Below are 20,884 nucleotides of genomic sequence, written 5' to 3' on the forward strand. Positions count from 1 at the left end.
ACTATTTTTATCTGAAGTGAAAGTGCTCACCAGAATATATAGTAATTATTTATTGTTTTATAAAACGAAAACAGTGTCGATAATGATATTGATATTCACGGTTAAGGACGCCACCTTCAGTCATATTTTCATTTAAAACAATCAGCTCGTGAAATGGACTATTGACATGATCATTGACTATAATCTTTTCCAGTTTATCAAATACGTGAATAGAAGGTTTTCCATGCAATGTCTGATTAAAGCCGATAAGGAAATGGATACAATTAAAAGTGATCAACATTTTTGGCAGGTACTGTAACGCAGATGACATTCTCTAATGGAAAATAAAACACAACCTCAAATTATTTTTTGTGGTTCTACAATCATGTAACCAGTGAAAATAAGTTTAAAATTTGTTCAAATCACAACTTGTGAGCAACTCAAAAATGTATTGAAAGAGAACGTTTATAAAACATCTCGCAAGTGTATTTTCAACATACCAACTTATAGTTTTGGATGGCAGCATTCTCCACTACTAAAAAATAACATAATTACAACTTGCTCTTGGTCAAACGAAAATCACTGAAACGTCAAACCATAGTAAACAAAGAATCTTTTTCGTTGTTGCTAATTAAAGATGTGCCTCTTAGAAGATCATTTTAAAAGGTATTTGTGGCAATATTTCTGAGGTTGATGGATGCTATACGAATATATATTCAGGTAAGCATTCGTGATGCAATATCCCATGGAATCGGATTGTAATCTAATCGAAATCGTGTTGCAATGAATCTATCTTACATTTCTCTGATGGACATGTGAATCTGGGATACTGGTATGCCTGAAAGGACAAAAAGTGAAGCAAATGCATTGTTTGCCCTGCGATTAACCAGAGTCGTGATAATTTCTTCTGAATTGGACTCCGCTCATCATATTCAATATGATAAGCCTTAAAAATAAAGAGACCTGATTACCTACAATAATGCAGTAGGCTGAAGAAAATGTAAGCATAAATTGTTGTATCGAGTTCTATAGTCTATACGCTAAGCTCTATAATTGTTATACATTTGTGTAATCGCTGTAATTTATACAATTCAAATTCAATCATTATTTTGCAGTATATTGATATTTGGAAACATAATTAGAGCTAGATTCTAACACCAGATGTTTTATATCTCTCTTATAAAGCATTTATAGAACACATTTTGAAATTTTCAATTCTCAAGATGTTTTCTGTGTTACTTGGGAAGTAGCTCTTGAAGTATGTCGCACTCAATGCACTAAGGGCCAGAATCGCAATCTAGCGGAACTAAATTAATTACTCCAACACGAAGCATTTCCGACACATGGTGTCTTCGACAAAGTTGTTTGACATCAGCAGGGGCATCTATTGCTAAGAACGTAGTAGTTCGCAACTCGTCCGCATAGGTGGCGCCACCATCCAACTTCTTTGTTTTACGTCCTAGAGACTTGGCGTCTTCGGCAAAGTTGTTTATTTTGGCAAAATAAACAACTCTTTCTCAAACGTCAAAATTCCACAGCCTACTGTTTTCGAGTTATTTAAAAAATAAAAATCAATCAATGAAAAAACTGTCTTTTAACCTTCGCGTACCCAACGTCAATTTTGGATGATTTTCGAATCTAGAATCAATTATGAAAAATGCATTTCCCAACCGATTTCTTTAAAGTCAATTGCATTCGCTCCAGATTTGTCCACATTTTCAAGGGCCGCCATACGGAACCGGTTCACGCTTCCGTTCCGTAGTTATTCCAGATTCCGTTGGGGTCATGACCGGCCGGAAATGACACATGAATGCATTTTACTCTGCATCTATTGTTATTTTGGAAATTTGCACATATTATACGCCAGGAATACAGAAACTATATAACTACAAGGAACCATTGACTTGAAATGAGGCAATCAATCAGTCTCGTGAACCGGATATGTCCCGGGTGCTCCCAGGGAAGTGGCCAAAGTGGCCATTCTAGCAACATTGTCAGAATCAATCGTGCGGCACATCAAACTTCATGATTTGTCGAAACATGAAGGAAAATGGTCCTTCCAGGCTCCTAAGACCCCTTGGGACCGGTCTGACCATACCCGGAATGTTCCGGATACCCTCAGGAAAGTAGTCATTTCTCAAACATAGTCAAAATGAACCGTGCGGCACCTCTAACTCCATAATATGTTGAAACATAAAAGAAAATTATCCTTCTAGGCCCTTATGGTCCCTTTGGACCGGTCTGGCCATACCCGGAATGTTCCGGATGCCCTCAGGGAAGTGGTCATTTCCCAAACATAGTAAAAATCAATAGTGCGGCACCTCTAACTCCAGAATATGTTGAAACATAAAGAAAAACAGTCCTTCTAGGCCCTTATGGCCCCTTGGGACCGGTTTGGTCATACCCGGAATGTTCCGGATGCCCTCAGGGAAGTGGTCATTTCTCAAACATAGTCAAAATCAACCGTGCGGCACCTCTAACTCCATGATTTGTTGAAAAATAAAGGAAAATAGTCCTTTTATGCCCTTATGGCCCCTTGGGACCAGTCTGGCCATACCCGGAATGTTCCGGATGTCCCCAGGGAAGTGGTCATTTATCAAATATATTCAAAATCAGCCGTGTGACACCTCAAACTTTATGATTTGTCGAAACATGAAGGATAACAGTTCTTTTAGGCTCCCAAGACCCCTTAGACTGGTTCTGGCCACACTCGAGATGCTCCGGGTGCCCCCAGGAAAGTGCTCAAAACTGCCTTTTCCACAACGTTGGTCAAATCAATCGTGCGGCAGCTCAAACTTCATGATTTATAAAAACGTGGAGGAAAATGGTCCTTCTATGCTCTTATGACCCCTCGGGAACGAGCTGGCCATATCCGGAATGTTCCGGGTGCCCCCAGGAACGTGACAAAAGTGGAAACTTCCACAACGTCAAAATCAACCGTGCGACACCTATTACTTCATGATGTTGAAACATAAAGAAAAATAGTCCTTCGAGGCCTTATGACCAGAGTTGCTCCCTGTCACTATCAATGGTAGGCAAACCGCCGATTCTGATAGGCTGACTGCGATCCGAGATAGCTTGTGCTCTTTTGAGTCACCGTCACTTTCCTTTTTTCCATCACAACTGGACTGATTGCGATGGCGGGTAGATATCACTGATAGGCCATCTTTTAAATTTGTTTTAAAATCAACCGTGATGAAATTTGAATATGTGGTACAGCTTTACAAGTTTTGTATGTTGGTCAATAAAAATTTTGAGTTTTGTATAAAATCGGTGGTGCAAAATCTGTTGTCAACTGACATGACTGATATTTCGCAACTCTGCTTATGCCCTTGGGACCGGTCTGGCCTCATCCGGCCAGAGGAAGTAATGATTTCTCAAATATGTATTGTCAAAATCAGTCGTACGACACCTCAAATTTCATGATTTGTCAAAACATGAGAGAAAACAGTCCTTTTAGGCTCACATGACGTCCTGGCTACACCCGAAATGTTCTGGATGTCCCCAGTGTTCAAAATGACCACTCCCACAACGTTGGTCAAATCAATCGTGTGACACCTCAAACTTCAAGATTTTTCGAAACGTGAAGGAAAATAGTTCTTCCATTCTCCTCTTCTTCCTACCATGGCTGTCAGGGAGGTGACCAAATCTGCCATTTCAACAATGTTATCAAAATCAACCGTGTGACTTCTAACTTCAAAATTCGATGAAGCGATGAAGTCATTCTGGAAAACTTCAAGCATTTGAGACTAAACCCGAAATGTTCGAGATATCACATTGCTTCACAGATTCACAGTGCTATAGTTTCTTCGAAAAATAAAATAGTATAAAGACGATTGAGAGCTATGAGTATTCGGGATCAATCTGGTTGCATAGAATATGTTTCGAAGAATTTACAGAAATGGTGACGATTACAATGTTGAGAGAATCAAGCGTGAAATTGAGATATTAGATTTTTGAAACATGAATAGAATGTTGTATTTGAACTCACATGGTCCCAACTTCGGGTATATTATTCAGGATGCAGGGTAAATAAATAACTTTATAATTAACGTTAATTGTTAAACTTTGAAATTTTTAGTTTTCAACCGTTTGCATGTGCATTTTTCTTCGTTTGACTAGCATTTGCAATAAAATGTTTGCATACCTCTGCTTGTTCCATGTTCTCTACAAATAGCCTTGAAACATGAGGAACATTTAGTGTGAATTGTCACATCCTTGGATCGGCATCAGAAAAACAACATTTTTTATTCGATCGGATACGAATCTAAAATCAGAATGCAATATTTGAACACTTATCACCACTGGACTGTGCACTAAGTTTTCATAAGTGCGAAAACGTAAATAAAAATGCACGATTGCATCAAATCAATTTGATGTCTTCGGCGCACTATTTCTACGATCTATGCTGAATAAGTGCTCTGAAGACACCGAGTTGATTTGATGCAATCGCGTACTTTTATTTGCGTTTTCGCACTCGTGAAAACTAGTGTGATAGTCCAGTGCTGAACTTAATGCGCTATACAACAATTGGATTAGTTATCCTTACTCGAACCCACAAAACAAGTCCTTGTCAACGGAAGATAGTTACCATACATTTCCTCATAACTTTTCAGATATGTGGAAATGTTATCGTACACATTTCTTGACAAACCGAACGCTTTTTGTCGTTGTTTTGTGTGTTCAAGGGCCAACTCCTTTGCAAGCTAGTCCAGAAATTTACGTTTTCTGGTTTTATCGTTGCGGTAGTAACTAGGGTTGCTGATGTGAGCAGAAAATATGCATGGTGGCTGCAAATGTCAATGATTCACCTGTCTGTTCTGCGTTTACATGCAACACCACCTTTCAACTTAATATAAAGCAGATCCACATTCGGCTTTGGCGTCGATTTTTCAGCCTTGTCCTGGAAATTAAGGCGCCATTAGACTGTTTGTCGTAATGCCAAATATTTGTCATTGTAGTCCGACATTCATCAGGATTCACGTTGTGTTGGCCTTTTGTCGAGCTTGTTTGGCCATTATTTGTCATGTGTAATGTAACCTTTACAGTAGTTCCCGTGGTAAATCCGAAACGAACTCTGTGAGGCCCGATTGGTCTCAAATAGTCAAAGGTCTTCAGGATGATTATTCTCATAGCATCATGCACTTTGAGATGTCGCAAGATTGATTTCGACAACGTTGTAGTAATGCCTAGGGTAATACTATCCTCGACCATTTCCTCACGGGGCACACTGGGCATTTTTAACTATCAAAGGATCAAGACTCACTATTTTCTTTTATGCTTTGAAAAATCGTTAAGTTTAAGATATCACACTATTGGTTTCCACAGCCTCCCGGAGGACTTCTGGGACATATCCGGTGTGGCAAAGTTGTTTCCAAGGGGCCTTGGGATTTAAGAATGGCTATTTTCCTTCATGTTTCGACAAATCATGACGTTTGAGATGTCGCACGATTGATCAACGTTGTGGAAATGGCAATATTGACCACTTTCCTGAGGGCATCCGGAACATTTCGGATGTGGTCATTCCAGGTCCATCCAAAGGGGTCATGGGAGCCTAAAAGGACTGTCATCCTTCATGTTTCGACGAATCATGAAGTTTGATGTATCGCACGGCTGATTTTGGCAACATTTGCGAAATCACCCCATCACTGGGGCCATCCGGTACATTCCAGGTGTGGCCAGACCGATCCCAAGGGTCCATAATGGCCTAGAAGGACTATACTCCTCTTTGTACAAACAAATCATGTAGTTAGAGGTGCTGCACGTTCGATTTTGACAACTTTGTGGAAACGGGCACTTGGTCACTTACCTGGGGGCATCCGGAACATACCATGACCAGGCCATTCCCGAAAGGTGAGAAGATACTGGAATGACTATTTTCTTGTGGTTCAACAAATCATGAAGTTCGAGGTGTTGCACGATTGATTTGACCAACGTTGTAGAAATGACCACTTTCCTGGGGACATGCAAAACATTTCGGGTGTGGCCAGAACCATTCTAAGGGGTCATGGGAGCCTAAAAGGACTGTTATCCTTCATGTTTCGACAAATCATGAAGTTTGAGGTGTCACACGGTCGATTTTGACGTTGTGGAAGTTTCCACTTATGGCACGTTTCTGGGGGCACCCGAAACATTCCGGGTATGGCCAGCTCGTTCCCGAGGGGTCATAAGAGCCTAGAAGGACCATTTTCCTCCACGTTTTTATAAATCATGAAGTTTGTGGTGCCGCACGATTGATTTGACCAACGTTGTGGAAAAGGCAATTTTGACCACTTTCCTGGGGGCATCCGGAGCATCTCGAGTGTGGCCAGAACCAGTCTAAGGGGTCATGGGAGCCTAAAAGAACTGTTATCCTTCATGTTTCGACAAACCATGAAGTTCGAGGTGTCACACGGCTGATTTTGAATATGTTTGAGAAATGACCACTTCCCTGAGGGCATCCGGAACATTCCGGGTATGGCCAGACCGGTCCAAAGGGACCATAAGGGCCTAGAAGGATAATTTTCCTTTATGTTTCAACATATTATGGAGTTAGAGGTGCCGCACGGTTCATTTTGACTATGTTTGAGAAATGACTACTTTCCTGAGGGTATCCGGAACATTCCGGGTATGGTCAGACCGGTCCCAAGGGGTCTTAGGAGCCTGGAAGGACCATTTTCCTTCATGTTTCGACAAATCATGAAGTTTGATGTGCCGCACGATTGTTTCTGACAATGTTGCTAGAATGGCCACTTTGGCCACTTCCCTGGGGGCACCCGGGACATATCCGGTTCACGAGACTGATTGATTGCCTCATTTCAAGTCAATGGTTCCTTGTAGTTATATAGTTTCTGTATTCCTGGCGTATAATATGTGCATATTTCCAAAATAACAATAGATGCAGAGTAAAATGCATTCATGTGTCATTTCCGGCCGGTCATGACCCCAACGGAATCTGGAATAACTCCGGAACGGAAGCGTGAACCGGTTCCGTATGGCGGTCCTTGAAAATGTGGACAAATCTGGAGCGAATGCAATTGACTTCAAAAAAATCGGTTCGGAAATGCATTTTTCATAGCTGATTCTAGATTCGAAAATCATCCAAAATTGACGTTGGGTACGCGAAGGTTAAGCTAATTTTGACATTTTTACCAGAAGCCATGTGAGTTTAATTTTTTTCCTAATGCGTATATGTCTAACCAAACACATTGTACGGGAATATGTTGAATATTATCATTAAAAATTAAAAATAAAAATACAAATTCGAAAAAACAGTGTGAATTTCATGCCCAAATATCTCGCAAAGCGCAAAAAATCGCAACTTCAAATTTTCAGCAAATACGAAGCAGTACTAGGTGAGCATACTGCCAAAAATTTGGAGAGGTATTTTTTGGTGTTTTTGAGATAATAGCTTTTTAGTAACAGTATAAATATAAGTAGTGCCAGCATGTAACTTTTTACTGTTACACATTAGAGAGTTTATGTCTTCGAAAAAGTTGTTCATTTTGACTAAATAAACAACTCTTTCTTAGACGTCAAAAGTCCACGGCCTACTGTTTTCGAATTATTGCATATAAATTAGATTATATTGACAAAAAATAACTATAAAACACATTTTGATGCAATAGTATGAACTATTGTTATTGTTTTTACTTTTACGATACATAGTAGGTCATGAACATGTCAGTTTCTTGGAGCTTGAGTTTCACAATCTTCTATCAACGTCCTTTCCATCCAGGAAGAGATCCACTAGCTTTCGACAAGATATTTCGTGCTCTAGAATTTAAAATGATTGACAAAATAGGTTAAGCTTAAAACATTTTGAAAATGACATGCAAAAATTAAAAGATATCTTGACCCATGCTGACAATAGTAAGCTGACATTTTCTTGACCTACTATGTATCGTAAAAGTAAAAACAATAAAAATTGTTCATACTATTGCATCAAAATGTGTTTTACAGTCATTTTTTATCAATATAATCTAGTTTATATGCAATAATTCGAAAACAGTAGGCCTTGGACTTTTGACGTCTAAGAAAGAGTTGTTTATTTAGTCAAAATGAACAACTTTTTCGAAGACATAAACTCTCTAATGTGTAACAGTAAAAAGTTACATGCTGGCACTACTTATATTTATACTGTTATTAAAAAGCTATTATCTCAAAAACACCAAAAAATACCTCTCCAAATTTTTGGCAGTATGTTCACCTAGTATTGCTTCGTATTTGCTGAAAATTTGAAGTTGCGATTTTTTGCGCTTTGTGAGATATTTGGGCATGAAATTCACACTGTTTTTTCGAATTTGTATTTTTATTTTTAATTTTTAATGATAATATTCAACATATTCCCGTACAATGTGTTTGGTTTGACACATATGCATTAGGAAAAAAATTAAACTCACATGGTTTCTGGTAAAAATGTCAAAATTTGCTTAAAAAATTGTTTTTTCATTGATTGGTTTTTATTTTTTAAATAACTCGAAAACAGTAGGCTGTGGAATTTTGACGTTTGAGAAAGAGTTGTTTATTTTGCCAAAATAAACAACTTTTCCGAAGACGCCAAGTCTCTAGGACGTAAAACAAAGAAGTTGGATGGTGGCGCCACCTATGCGGACGAGTTGCGAACTATTACGTTCTTAGCAATAGATGCCTCTGCTGATGTCAAACAACTTTGTCGAAGACACCATGTGTCGGAAATGCTTCGTTTTGGAGTAATTAATTTAGTTCCGCTAGATTGCGATTCTGGCCCTTAGTGCAATGGCGGCCCAGGTGACGCTGTTGAACGCAATTTTTACGTCTTCTTTTAGAGCGATATCTCGGCAAGACTCTACATTTTAAAACTATCATTTTATACCCATATCATCTTGGGGCAGCAGGGACGGATGTCCTGGGGCCTGACGCACCCCCCCGCTTGCGAGTCAGCCGCGTAGTTGCCGGCTAAGAATAGGACTACTAACCCCAATTCAAGGTGTCAAGCGACCCGTGCCGAGGAACGAGTGATCGAGGGGGTGAAAAAGATGCTCGATCTTTAACGGAGCCTGTGGGGCACCTGGGCACCCCCCACAGTAAGCTGTCCCTTACCGCGTTAATGCAGAGCTCTGGCGTGGTGGACATACTTTCTCGTGCGACTCGTGGGAATCAAATATGAGTAAACAAAATTCTAAATCAAGTGTATCAGGTAGTAGCGGTGCGATCAACCCCTTCGCAAGAAGCGGGTTGATGAGGTCTCCTACAAGGAGAAGCGAGGAGTCAGGTGCTGGAAGCTGCTTACGCAGCTCAAGCGTGGGAGCTCCTGTCCACTCCACGGCAAGCCAGCCGGCGGAGGTCATGGACGGAGCATGGCTGCTGAGGGCCATCAGCCAAGTTGCAGAAAAAGGACGGCCCGCATTTGAGGTAGCTGAGCAGCAGCTCGGCAAAATTATCGACTTTGCGACAACTAAGTCGAACATAAGCAAGGACCTGAAAACGGCCTTGCTTCGGCTTAGGGCGTCTGTCGATAATGCCAAGCAGGAGCACGCGGTTGCGTTGCTGGCTGCAGCAGCGGCGGAACCCGCAAAGGAGAAAGCGTCTAAGTTTACACAAACGGAGGCCTTCTCCTTCGCGGGTAGTCCGAAGAAAGTGGAAGCGAATGCTCGCGACAAAAGCGACAAGCATTCGCAGAAGCGGGCGAGGCAGCCGTCAGGTGAGGAGCTGTCTGGCGGCGCCCGCAAGGCCAGGCGTATAATAACCCCGAAAGCCGGTGGTAACGCTGGAAAGTCGGACCCCAGCCAGGGTTCCCGGAAAGCTGGGAAGGGTGGGCCTGAAAAGGCCGGCCCGTCCCGGAATGACGGGAACAAGGGGTTGCGACCAATGGTGGGCCCTCAGCAGCCACAGAGCAGGGCGATCCAAGGAGAGGACCCTCCTTGGACAAAGGTAGAGCGGAAGAGGAAGAAGAAGGGGAATCCGCAGGCAGAAGTGCAGGTCGCCAAGCCAAGGCGTAGGAAGGCAGGTGCCAGGCGCGAAAAAGGTGACGCTATCGTCATCAAGACCGAACAGTCGAAATACTCGGACGTCTTGAAGGCGATGAGGTGCGACGCCAAGCTCGAGGGTCTTGGAGCCGACGTACGCAGTATCAGACGTACTCGTACAGGCGAAATGATCCTGGAGCTTAAGCGCCAGAAGGATCACAAGGGCGCCGCCTACAATAGGCTGGCAGAAGAGGTCCTTGGTGATGGAGTGGAGGTGAGGGCTCTTACGCATGAGGCGACTCTGAAGGTCAAAGACCTAGACGAGATCACCGAAGCGGAAGAGCTCGTCACGGCACTGCGGCAACAGTGCGATGTTCAGGTGGCCGCCACAGCCGTCAGGCTGCGGAAGGGGCCAGCAGGGACACAGATAGCTCTGGTTCAGCTACCTGTGGCGGATGTTAAAAAGTCCGTTAAAGTAGGGAGTATTAAGGTGGGCTGGTGTGTTTGTCACCTGACATTCCACGAGCCACCTGAGGTTTGCTTCAGGTGTCTGGAACCAGGACACAAGTCGTGGGACTGCAAAGGCCCCGACAGGCGCAAACTGTGTAGGCGATGCGGCGCTGAAGGTCATAAGGCCCATAGCTGCACGAGTCCGCCCATCTGCATGATCTGTACCGGGAAAACCTCGAAAAACAGACATGCGATGGGTGGTCCAGGGTGCCCGGCCTTTAAGAAAGCCGCAGTGAGCAACAAATCACAGTGCAGGTAACGCAGCTGAACCTGAACCACTGTGATGCGGCTCAGCAACTGCTTTGTCAGGCGGTTTCTGAGTGGGAGACGGATATCGCCATCATTTCGGACCCATACCGAGTACCCGCCGGCAACGGCAACTGGGCCTCGGATGGGACCAGGAAAATGGCGGCGATATGGACGACGGGTAAATACCCCGTGCAGGAGTTGGTGTCTACTACCTATGAGGGCTTCGTGGTCGCCAAAGTAAACGGGGTCTTCTTCTGTAGCTGTTATGCGCCTCCGCGGTGGCCGATCGAGCGGTTCACGCAAATGCTGGACCGCTTAACGACCGTGCTAACAGGGCGAAGGCCGGTGGTAATAGCGGGTGACTTTAATGCCTGGGCTGTGGAATGGGGAAGCCGTTTCACGAACCAGCGGGGTCAGATCCTGCTAGAAACACTAGCCATCTTAGATGTCGACTTGGCTAACGTCGGTACCAAGAGTACCTATAGTCGAAACGGAGCGGAGTCAATTATTGACGTGACCTTTTGTAGTCCTGGCCTAACAAGTAGTTCGAACTGGAGAGTAGATGATGGCTACACTCACAGCGACCACCTAGCGGTTCGCTACAGTATCGACTACAACAACAGCAGACAGCGGATAGAAGAAGAGGCGGCTAGGCCAAGGCCAAGCCCTCGTAGGTGGAAGACATCATACTTCGACGAAGAGGTATTTAGGGAAGCGCTCCGCCGTGAGCGAAACTTACTCGGTTTAGACGGCGACGAGCTGGTAGCGGTGCTCTCACGTGCGTGTGATGCGACCATGCCTAGGAGAGTCCACCCTAGAAATGGGAGGCCACCGGCTTACTGGTGGACCGACGCGATTGCGGACCTGCGCCGCGCCTGCCTACGGGCTAGGCGGCGGATGCAGCGAGCACGATCAGAGGAAGAGCGAAACGAACGGCGGGTGGTGTTCGCCGCTGCAAAAGCCGCGCTCAAGACCGAGATAAGAGCAAGCAAGAAGGCCTGCTTTGAGGGTCTCTGTCAGAGTGCCAATACGACCCCGTGGGGTGATGCCTACAGGATCGTTATGGCCAAGACGAGAGGTGTGATGGCTCCTACAGAGCAATCTCCAGAGATGTTGGAGGGGATCATTGGAGGACTTTTTCCGCGTCATGATCCTAGTCCTTGGCCTCCTTTCGTAGGACAGCCGGGGACTGGGGCTGGCGATGAGGAAAGGGTCACCGATGTGGAACTTGCGGGGATAGCTAAGTCCCTTAGCGTAGGTAAGGCCCCAGGTCCGGACGGAGTTCCGAACCTGGCCTTAAAAGTAGCTATTGCAGAAGCTCCCGAGATGTTCAGGTCTGCTATGCAGAAATACCTGGACGAGGGAGTTTTCCCAGAAGCTTGGAAGAGGCAGAGCCTGGTACTATTGCCAAAGGCGGGGAAACCACCCGGAGACCCGTCGGCATATAGACCAATATGCTTGATTGACACGGCGGGGAAGGTGCTCGAAAAGATCATCCTCAATAGAATGTTGAAGTTCACTGAGGGCGTAAATGGTCTCTCGAGCAACCAGTATGGCTTCCGGAAGGGGAGGTCCACCGTAGACGCTATCTTGTCGGTTACAAAAACCGCCGAGAAAGCACTCGAGCCTAAGAGGAGGGGAATTCGCTTCTGCGGGGTAGTGACTCTGGATGTAAGGAATGCATTCAATAGCGCCAGTTGGGCTGCTATTGCCGATGCGCTCTTGCGTCTGGGGATACCGGAGTACTTGTACAAGATTCTCGGAAGCTACTTCCAGAATCGCGTACTGGTTTACGACACGGAGGTGGGTCGGAAGTGCTTTCACATAACCTCAGGAGTCCCGCAAGGTTCCATCCTGGGTCCGGTGTTATGGAATGTCATGTACGACGAGGTGTTGAGGTTAGAGTACCCAGTGGGAGTGGTGATTGTCGGATTTGCCGACGATATTACGCTCGAAGTCTACGGTGAAACGATCGAGGAGGTGAAGTTGACTACCGACCACTCGATCAAGGTTGTGGAGGCGTGGATGCGGTCCAGAAAACTGGAGCTGGCTCACCACAAGACAGAGGTGACGGTTGTTAACAACATGCAGTCGGCGCAGCAGACGGAGATCAGTGTAGGAGAGTGCACTATCCTGTCGAAGCGCTCTGTCAAGCACTTGGGCGTGATGATCGACGATAAGCTTACCTTCGGTAGCCACGTCGATTATGCCTGTAAAAGAGCCTCCACAGCTATTGCGGCACTGTCCCGGATGATGTCCAATAGCTCTGCGGTGTACGCCAGTAAGCGCAAGCTTCTGGCTAGTGTTGCTACGTCCATACTTAGGTATGGCGGCCCGGCGTGGGGTACCGCGCTAAGTACTGAATGCTACCGACGGAAGCTGGAAAGTACTTACAGGCTTATGTGTCTGAGGGTTGCAAGCGCGTACCGTACCGTGTCACACGACGCTCTCTGTGTCATTACTGGTATGGTGCCTATCAGCATTCTTATCAGTGAGGACATGGAGTGCTTCGAAATGCGCGGCACAAGAGGCATACGCAAGACTGTCAGGATGGCCTCTATGGTCAAATGGCAGCGCGCGTGGGACAGTTCCACCAAAGGAAGGTGGACCCATAGGTTGATACCGAGGGTAGATAGTTGGATTAATAGGCGCCATGGGGAAGTTTCATTCCACCTGACACAGGTCCTTACAGGTCATGGTTGCTTCCGACAGTATCTACACCGTTTCGGGCATGCGGATTCTCCCGAATGCCCAGTGTGCAATGGTTTAGAGGAAACGGCGGAACACGTTTTGTTCGTGTGCCCGCGTTTTCGCACAATGCGTGACCGCATGCTTGCCACATGCGGGGAGGACACAACTCCGGACAACTTGGTCCAGAGAATGTGTAGGGATGAGATTAGCTGGAATGCCGTTTCAACGGCTATCACCCATATCGTCTGGGAGCTACAAAGGAGGTGGCGCGTGGACTCGGAGAATGGCTAGTCCAGATGCAGTACAAGAGGTGGTCCAGGGGTTCGAAGTCGGCTTCGTAGGTCATACCGGTGCCCTGCGGTCGAGATCGACCCTTACAGCGATTAAGTGGCCGCGGAGAGGAAGTCCCGGTAGCGGTGCTGTCGTGGCGTCAGTCTACTGGGTTGGATCTGAGCCCGCGGTTGGAAAGGGGTCCCCGGCAAGGGTCGGGGTAGGTGAGACCCTGCTGTCTGCAACCTACGGATGCAGCTGATAAGGCCTGAAGGGTAGTGATACCCTTGCCTTCAGCAGGTCAGATCGGGTTGCATGTGGACATCAGTTCTTGATGTCCGCTCAGCAGTAGGGCGCGGGCGGGGTTGACCCTGCCCGCCTTCCGAGGACAAAGGGAGTGGCGAGGACCACTCGGGAAACTGGCTAAGCGCCAGCATGCTATCGTGATGGACTCTCCAGAGCGAGTCATCGATGTTCGTTGCTGCTAGGCTACGGCAGCTAACCTTGAGGGTGCGATATGCACTAGCCCCTCTCTGAAGCAATACCTTCTTGGTGGTTCCGGAGAGACGTAGGGTTTGGCGACCATAGGAATGTGTTTTAGTGGGTCGAGGAGAGAGTAGTCCTGGCTTCTACCGGCATTGTAGAAGACGGCCTCATCCCCACACTACCCTAACCTTCCTGTTAGGGTGTCTGATGAGCAGATTTATCCCCCTATGGTTTAGAAGGAAAAAAAAAAAAAATACCCATATCATCTTGGTTTGTGTTACAATCATTGTACCAAATATTGTAATACTGTAGTTAAGGCAAACAACATGCATGCATCGAATGTAGCATTCAACGGTGTGTGGCGGGTGGTAGCATTAGCCATGACGGTAAAAGATTTGCGACGATAGTGGTAAAAAGTTCTGTATGGCTTACTGCCTGAACACCCCTGAGAAGCACCCGAGAGACCCCCTGGAACAACCCACCCCCCCCCCCCCCCACCCCTAAAATGCTTCTTAGACATCCATGTACCTCTCTGGATCGCCTTCTGAACCCTTGAAACGTCCCTCAGACCACCTTAAACGCCCTTGAGACTCACTGGAACACCCCTGACACCCCCTGAAACATCCCTAATACCTTCTGGAGCCCCCTGGTATCCTTTGAGGAGAACTCCAGAGGCGCCATTAAGAACCCCTTAAACGTCCCTGAGACCTCCTGGTACCCCCTGGAATACTCTGCAATGCCCCTGAAACACTTGGTAGACCCGCTGGAACTCGCCTGGAACCCCCTGACACCCATTGAAGCACCCCTGAGGCCCTCTGGAATCCCTCTGAGCCCTTCTGGAGCCTTGAGAGGACCTTGAAACCCCTATAAACGCCCCTGACTTCTCCGGGTACCCCCTTAAACCCTCAGGGACCCCCGTAAAACGACCATGAGTTCTCCTGGTACCCTGCTGATGACAAAGGATTTATAAATAAAGAACAAAGAAGACGGTTTTGGGAAAGACGAGAGGAAGAACGTTGTGTGCCAGGAAAATCTTCGGTGGTTCAAAGAATAATGAATGAGAAAAGTGCTAACCTATGCCCAAATGGTCATTGTATTCCTAAAACAGAAGATTTCAGCACCAATTGTTTCCATTCTTTTTGTTATCTTGCATGCTTATTGCTCACTTCTAATAAAAAAAATATAAAAACAAATAACAAAACAAATAACGCTTATTAGCTTTGCTTTCGATAGAATAAAATTAGGAGCACCACGCTGAAGATCGGTTCCATTTCCCTAAGTTTAGAAAAAAAAATAATGATCCCAGAATTCCATTGTTAATAATTGTGCAACACTTTACATGCATACATATCTTTAACATAGATTCTTCTTTTTCTTAACGTAACACTTCTACTGGGACAAAACCTACTTCTTATCTCTGTGTGTTCTATTCTAAGAGCGCTTATACAGTTAATAACTGAGAGCTTCACATAGATTGCAGGATCCAACAAATATCTTTATAAATGAGCAATGTTTTTTCTTGTATCAGTTTTCACTATCAATGACATTACTGACAGTAAACACGCCCACATATTCGCTTCAAAAAATCAAAGAGATATCGATTACACCCATTCGATAGATGCGGTATCCCTACCGGACACTCCCATCAGATTCCATCCGAAGAGCCCCATCACGGCACTCTTATATGTAGCTATTATACGACTTATCAATGAGGTTGATACTCTTCACTGCCGCCACTAGCGAGAGGAAACATTCAATTATGAGGCTTATTTATCGGTATCATAAAAAGCTGTCGGTTTGGATGCGATTGCTTATAAACAAGATGGTTTTACGATGGCCTCAAGTGTCGGCATGCAATTTTATCAATCGTTTGTTGAGCCTACATAAAACAATGTTGCGGACGGAGTCGAGAAACATATGCTCCAAGAGCGACTTGTTCAATCCGAGTGCGGGCTTCAAGTGGATGGGTTGCATAATGATGAAGATTTTCCTTTTTTCCGCCGAACCTTCTTCGATTGCAAATGCAAAGGGAAAGATATACCACTTATTCACGGATGATTTAATCTCGAAGCCAATCGCTTGCGTCACAGAAAACCGTTTGCGCAAGTTGAACGACGTCCAGCATGGATGGATAAGTCTTCCGGCTATTCTTCACGTACCTGTTTGGCCGCAGCATATCGCACCCGCTTCTCAAGAGACCCAATGCTCAATCGGAACAGCGAACGCGTGAATCTTTCTTTGATCGGCCAGCAGACCAAGAGGAGTCGCCGATCAACGACGTCATTCAAGCATTAAACCCCGATTTGTAATAAACTGGAAAATAACATTGGTCAGCTTCGGTGTTAGTTAAAAAGCCTGCTAATTCGTGTTTTGAAGACTAACGAGAAGGACGTTTCGAACTTTGGAAGCTGCAGACTGGTATTGCGATCAAAAACCTATCAATGTACGTTGTTTCCACCAACAAAATTTCTAGAAAAGCTCTGATATGCAGAGTAAGCACGATGATCTCGCCGATCGCTCTTCTGCATCAGGTCTAACCATCAACGTCAACAAGACCAAATCGTTGGATGTAAAAACCCTTCCTTCCGTTCTGAAATCTGACTAACCTGAGAAACTGTACAACCCCCATAACGCCTCTGACACCTTATGAAAAGTCCTGAAACGTCTTTAAGTACCTTAAAACCTTCTGAAACCAATCCGACCCAGGTAACAATTTCCGGCTGTACACATGTTTTTCCAACTACACGCAGAAAAATGGCGCTTGTTTAAAACAATAAAACGCATGGTTGATTTTCAAACTGAGAATTTACTTATTCCAAAGTTATATTTAATTGTTTTCATTTAGAGTTTATCGATAAAAACAACCGATTACCATCATTTCATATAATGTCAAAAATGTCATTTGTTTCAACAAAATAAAAACCATAAACATGGTCCGAAAGCACTCACACACCTATAAAATGCTTACCCCAACATCGCCACAACGAAGAAGGTGCAGCAAATCCATCACGCCAACTTCCAAGTGCAGCTTTGGTCGTGATGGATAACGCGCTGGTACTCACGACAGCATCCACAAAAAGTTGATCGGCTTCGCCTTTTTTGTCTTTTTTTTAGTCGTTCTCCTCTCCATCCGCTCACCGACGGTCTAAAAATAGATTTCCGAGCTGCCGCAGGAGCTGCCGTCACCAACACAATCACATTCCGGCTTTGTTAGTTACAAAAGTGCAGTCGTTTAAAACAATCTGTTATTTTATGTTGAAACTACCAAATCTGTGTTTGTTCTAACAAACTGTGAAAAATTTCGTCAAATGAAAACATTTGTATTATCAAACAATGCAACAGTTCAGTTTAAACTAGAAATCAATTTGTCGCTATAGTAAACTGAAAAATCGGTTGATTTGAACTAGAATTTAATTATGTTTACAACTTATTTTTCTGCGTGTAGTTTAAAGCAGCTTTTAATTTGTGTACAATATTTATCAGCAATGCCCAAAAACCGCTGATGAATGAAGACGATCCTCCCATCATGTCGAGTGTATTCGATCTCGTCGACACGAACCACCAGCAGCAGTAGCATTCTCTCTCTCCTCAACTTGGACCAGCGCAATCAGTCGGACATTGTCCCGTAGATGGGCTGCATCGAGCCCGAAACCGGTCGGCATTAAGGTAATTTTTTAATTATTTTGACGATTGTAAGAACCATAAGTGTCGTGTCTTATCTCGCGTCGCGTTTCGTGATTGTAGTTTAAAGCAGGCTTCATTTGAATAAATGCTGGGCCCAAGAGGTGCACTCTTTTAATCAGCTCCAAAACATCTAATTTTGATGATTTTATTTAACCTTTAGCTGATTGAATGTCTTTGAAAGGCTGATTTAAGGCTTAATATGTATGTGTTTAATCAGTAATCAATAAAAATTAGTTATTGTGATTAAAAAATGCGGCGTATTTCCCGGAAGAGATGTGTTGGAACGTATAAATTAATTTATGTGAAACACTGGGAATTGAACTCGGATCTCCTCATTTATAGTCACTGACCTTAGAATCTACACCACACACAATTGTATACAGATCCCCGAAAAGGAGAGCATCACTTGTTGTGTCTGAATAATCAATAACACCAGTTGAACTGTGTCTGCATTGAGGCTGGAGAAGCGATGTGGACACTACAAAAACTTGCTTGGGTCAGCTGTCAAATTTTATCTGATTAAAAGATGAACAACAGATGGATCATTGTGCAGGCTGGTTACAAAGCTGGTTACACAGATGGAGAATATTCTATATATTCAACTTTATATTCAGCCATTTATGTATTGCTGATTAAAAAGGTTGAACAAGCCGTACTTCAGACCAGAGTTCAGCTGTCATTGTTTTCAGCCACTGGCATCATTAACCAGCCAATGTTCAGCTAATACTCTCACTGTTCAGCAATCATTGTTACTTGGGGTATGTCTTGAAATTCTTCTGAAACGTCTTGGAACGTTTTTATTCCTAAGGGCATGTCCTAGTTGTCCAACCCACTTCTCGTGCCTCTGATTTACAAATACTTATATCAATCTCTACCGTTACGCAATAAATTGCTGGCTAACACTCGCGTTCAACCCGTAATCCCATTATACCGTCCATTATCGTAATCGTATTAAGATTATCAAATGAAGCCACTAAAGCTTGGACAATCCCAATTTCACACATTCGCGGTGGCCCTCCTACAGACCCTCAGCCAGGCTCGGTTGATTGCACTATACAGAGAGCTGCAAAACAGTTAAATATGGTGTTTACCTGCTCCAGAGTTGGACGGCCCAGTGCGGCCACCTTGTCGCTGAGGCTGCGGCTGCTGTTGGAACTGTTGCGGCGGTTGATGATGGTAAACGGCGGCAGCTACCGCGTGAGGATCGCCAGCGGCACTGGCTTCGGCGGCGGCATCGGTTGATGTGTGGATGAAAAATATCAGTATAAATATTAATTTGTATCGCTGGACACTCATGATGCCGGTCGCCGCCACTTCTGGTGGCTACTTCACAACGGCCACGGCGGGGACGATGATGATGATGATAAAGCTGATGCCCAGCTAATGAAGAAGAAAATGACGATGATGACGACGACCACGAGGATGATGGGGATGCCTCTGAAGAAGTCGACGAGCTGTAAGGGAGGAAAGAAGGAAACTACAATTACAGGGCTGGTAGGGGTGTAACTTCGAAAGTTCATCAAATTTATCTTAAAATTCAATTCAATTTAGAAAAAAACTACTTGGCCACTACAGAAATGTGTTATAAGTAAAATTATTTTCCTCATCTGTAGAGCCTTTTAACCACCGCGTTCATTATTTAGGCATACTGTGGTATGACCAAGGGTATGACCCATATTTAATTTAGTACTAGTCAAATATCCTGTCACAATTGAGCTGTGATGGACCATGTAATACCTGATGTTGATGTAATACCTGATCCCAACTAGGCACAACTCGTTTTATAAATTTTATAAAGTTTATTACTGTTGGGATTACTTCACCAAATTTCCAAGAGCTCCAGAAACCCTTTACCAAATACCGCCAATCTGTGATGAGACAGCACTCCACAGTTGCAGAGTAAATGTTCGGCAGTTGGATTTGATTTTTCCAATCTTATTTAGTTTGACATTTACTCGGACAGTGGCCAGCCATCAGACCAGTAATTACCCTGAGATCTCTTTAATTTAGATTCAATATGGACCTGGCTTTCACAGAATTCAGATCCCATTGTGATCTATTAGCCTCTGCTCAGCAACTCCTATCCCTACCTCCTCGTAGTATCGACTGGAAACTATGAGCAACCTTAGGGAAGATCGGGTAACCAACCTCGGTGGGAACTTTGGTCATTGGCTGACAGGGAAGGGGGGGGGTTTGCTTCGGCAAACCTGAGCGTCTGTTCTCCAGGAGGAGTGGCCCACTTCAGCGTCTGATCCCCATGTTAGGGGCGGCTGATCTACGTCCGAGTGCCAGGGAAGGACTCTAAGCTCAACTGTGCACTATGATTCTCCGGAAAGTAGGGGGGTTGGTGTAAGGCCCTACGAACCAGCCGTAAAGAACAATTGTAACGGAAAATCAGCATCAGAATAATGCGAACCGAGACCAACGGCAACGGCCCCAGCAAACAAAAACGACTTGCGATTGGAAACTCGGTACCGTAAAACGGGGTATCGTTGATCAGCGGGGTAACATTGGTCGGCTTGACTGACCTCGTGAATTGTTCAAACAAGTATTTTACATTGAATCAGTTACTGCAATCGAATGGTATATCGTAATCTGCTGTTATTATCCTATTAAATGACATGGAATTCTTGAAAATTGAATTTCATAAACATTGAAAAAAATCGATTTTTCCTTAACTGTGTTTTGTAGCGCAATGAGATACATCGTCAAACATCCATGCTTGGCATGAACACTAGATGCAATATGAGGTTCGAAATCACTGTATTACTTCAATATGATATTCTAGAGTTCGATTTATTCAACGAAACTTTTAATAAATCGTATATTTTATTGCAAAACAGCATTTCCTGTTTTGCAATAAAATATACGATTTATTAAAAGTAGGCTATCAAATCCTTAGGCCATTGCCTACCTTTGGGCGTTATACGCAGTTTAGGGGATTTTAATCTTCAAATAGGTAACTCAAAAAGTACAGAACTTGTAAGAATTTGGACAACATATTCGAAATCAGCGACCCCGAATTTAGTAAGTAAGGGTATCTTCAACACAAATGAACATTGATCACTGACATGATCAATGTTATCACA

At 44.4% G+C, this 20,884-nt stretch overlaps 1 protein-coding gene across 1 annotated transcript in view; it reads right to left on the bottom strand.

The window, feature by feature from the left end:
- The window catches only part of LOC109408128 (uncharacterized), a 107,564-nt gene that overhangs the window by 36,050 nt on the left and 50,630 nt on the right, over positions 1-20,884 (bottom strand). Inside the window, 1 exon segment of the mRNA XM_062850884.1 lies at positions 18,887-19,249. Coding sequence (XP_062706868.1) covers positions 18,887-19,091 — 205 coding nt within the window. The 5' untranslated portion in view covers positions 19,092-19,249.

This window comes from Aedes albopictus, chromosome 2 (genome assembly GCF_035046485.1).
Source record: "Aedes albopictus strain Foshan chromosome 2, AalbF5, whole genome shotgun sequence".
NCBI lineage: Eukaryota > Metazoa > Arthropoda > Insecta > Diptera > Culicidae > Aedes > Aedes albopictus.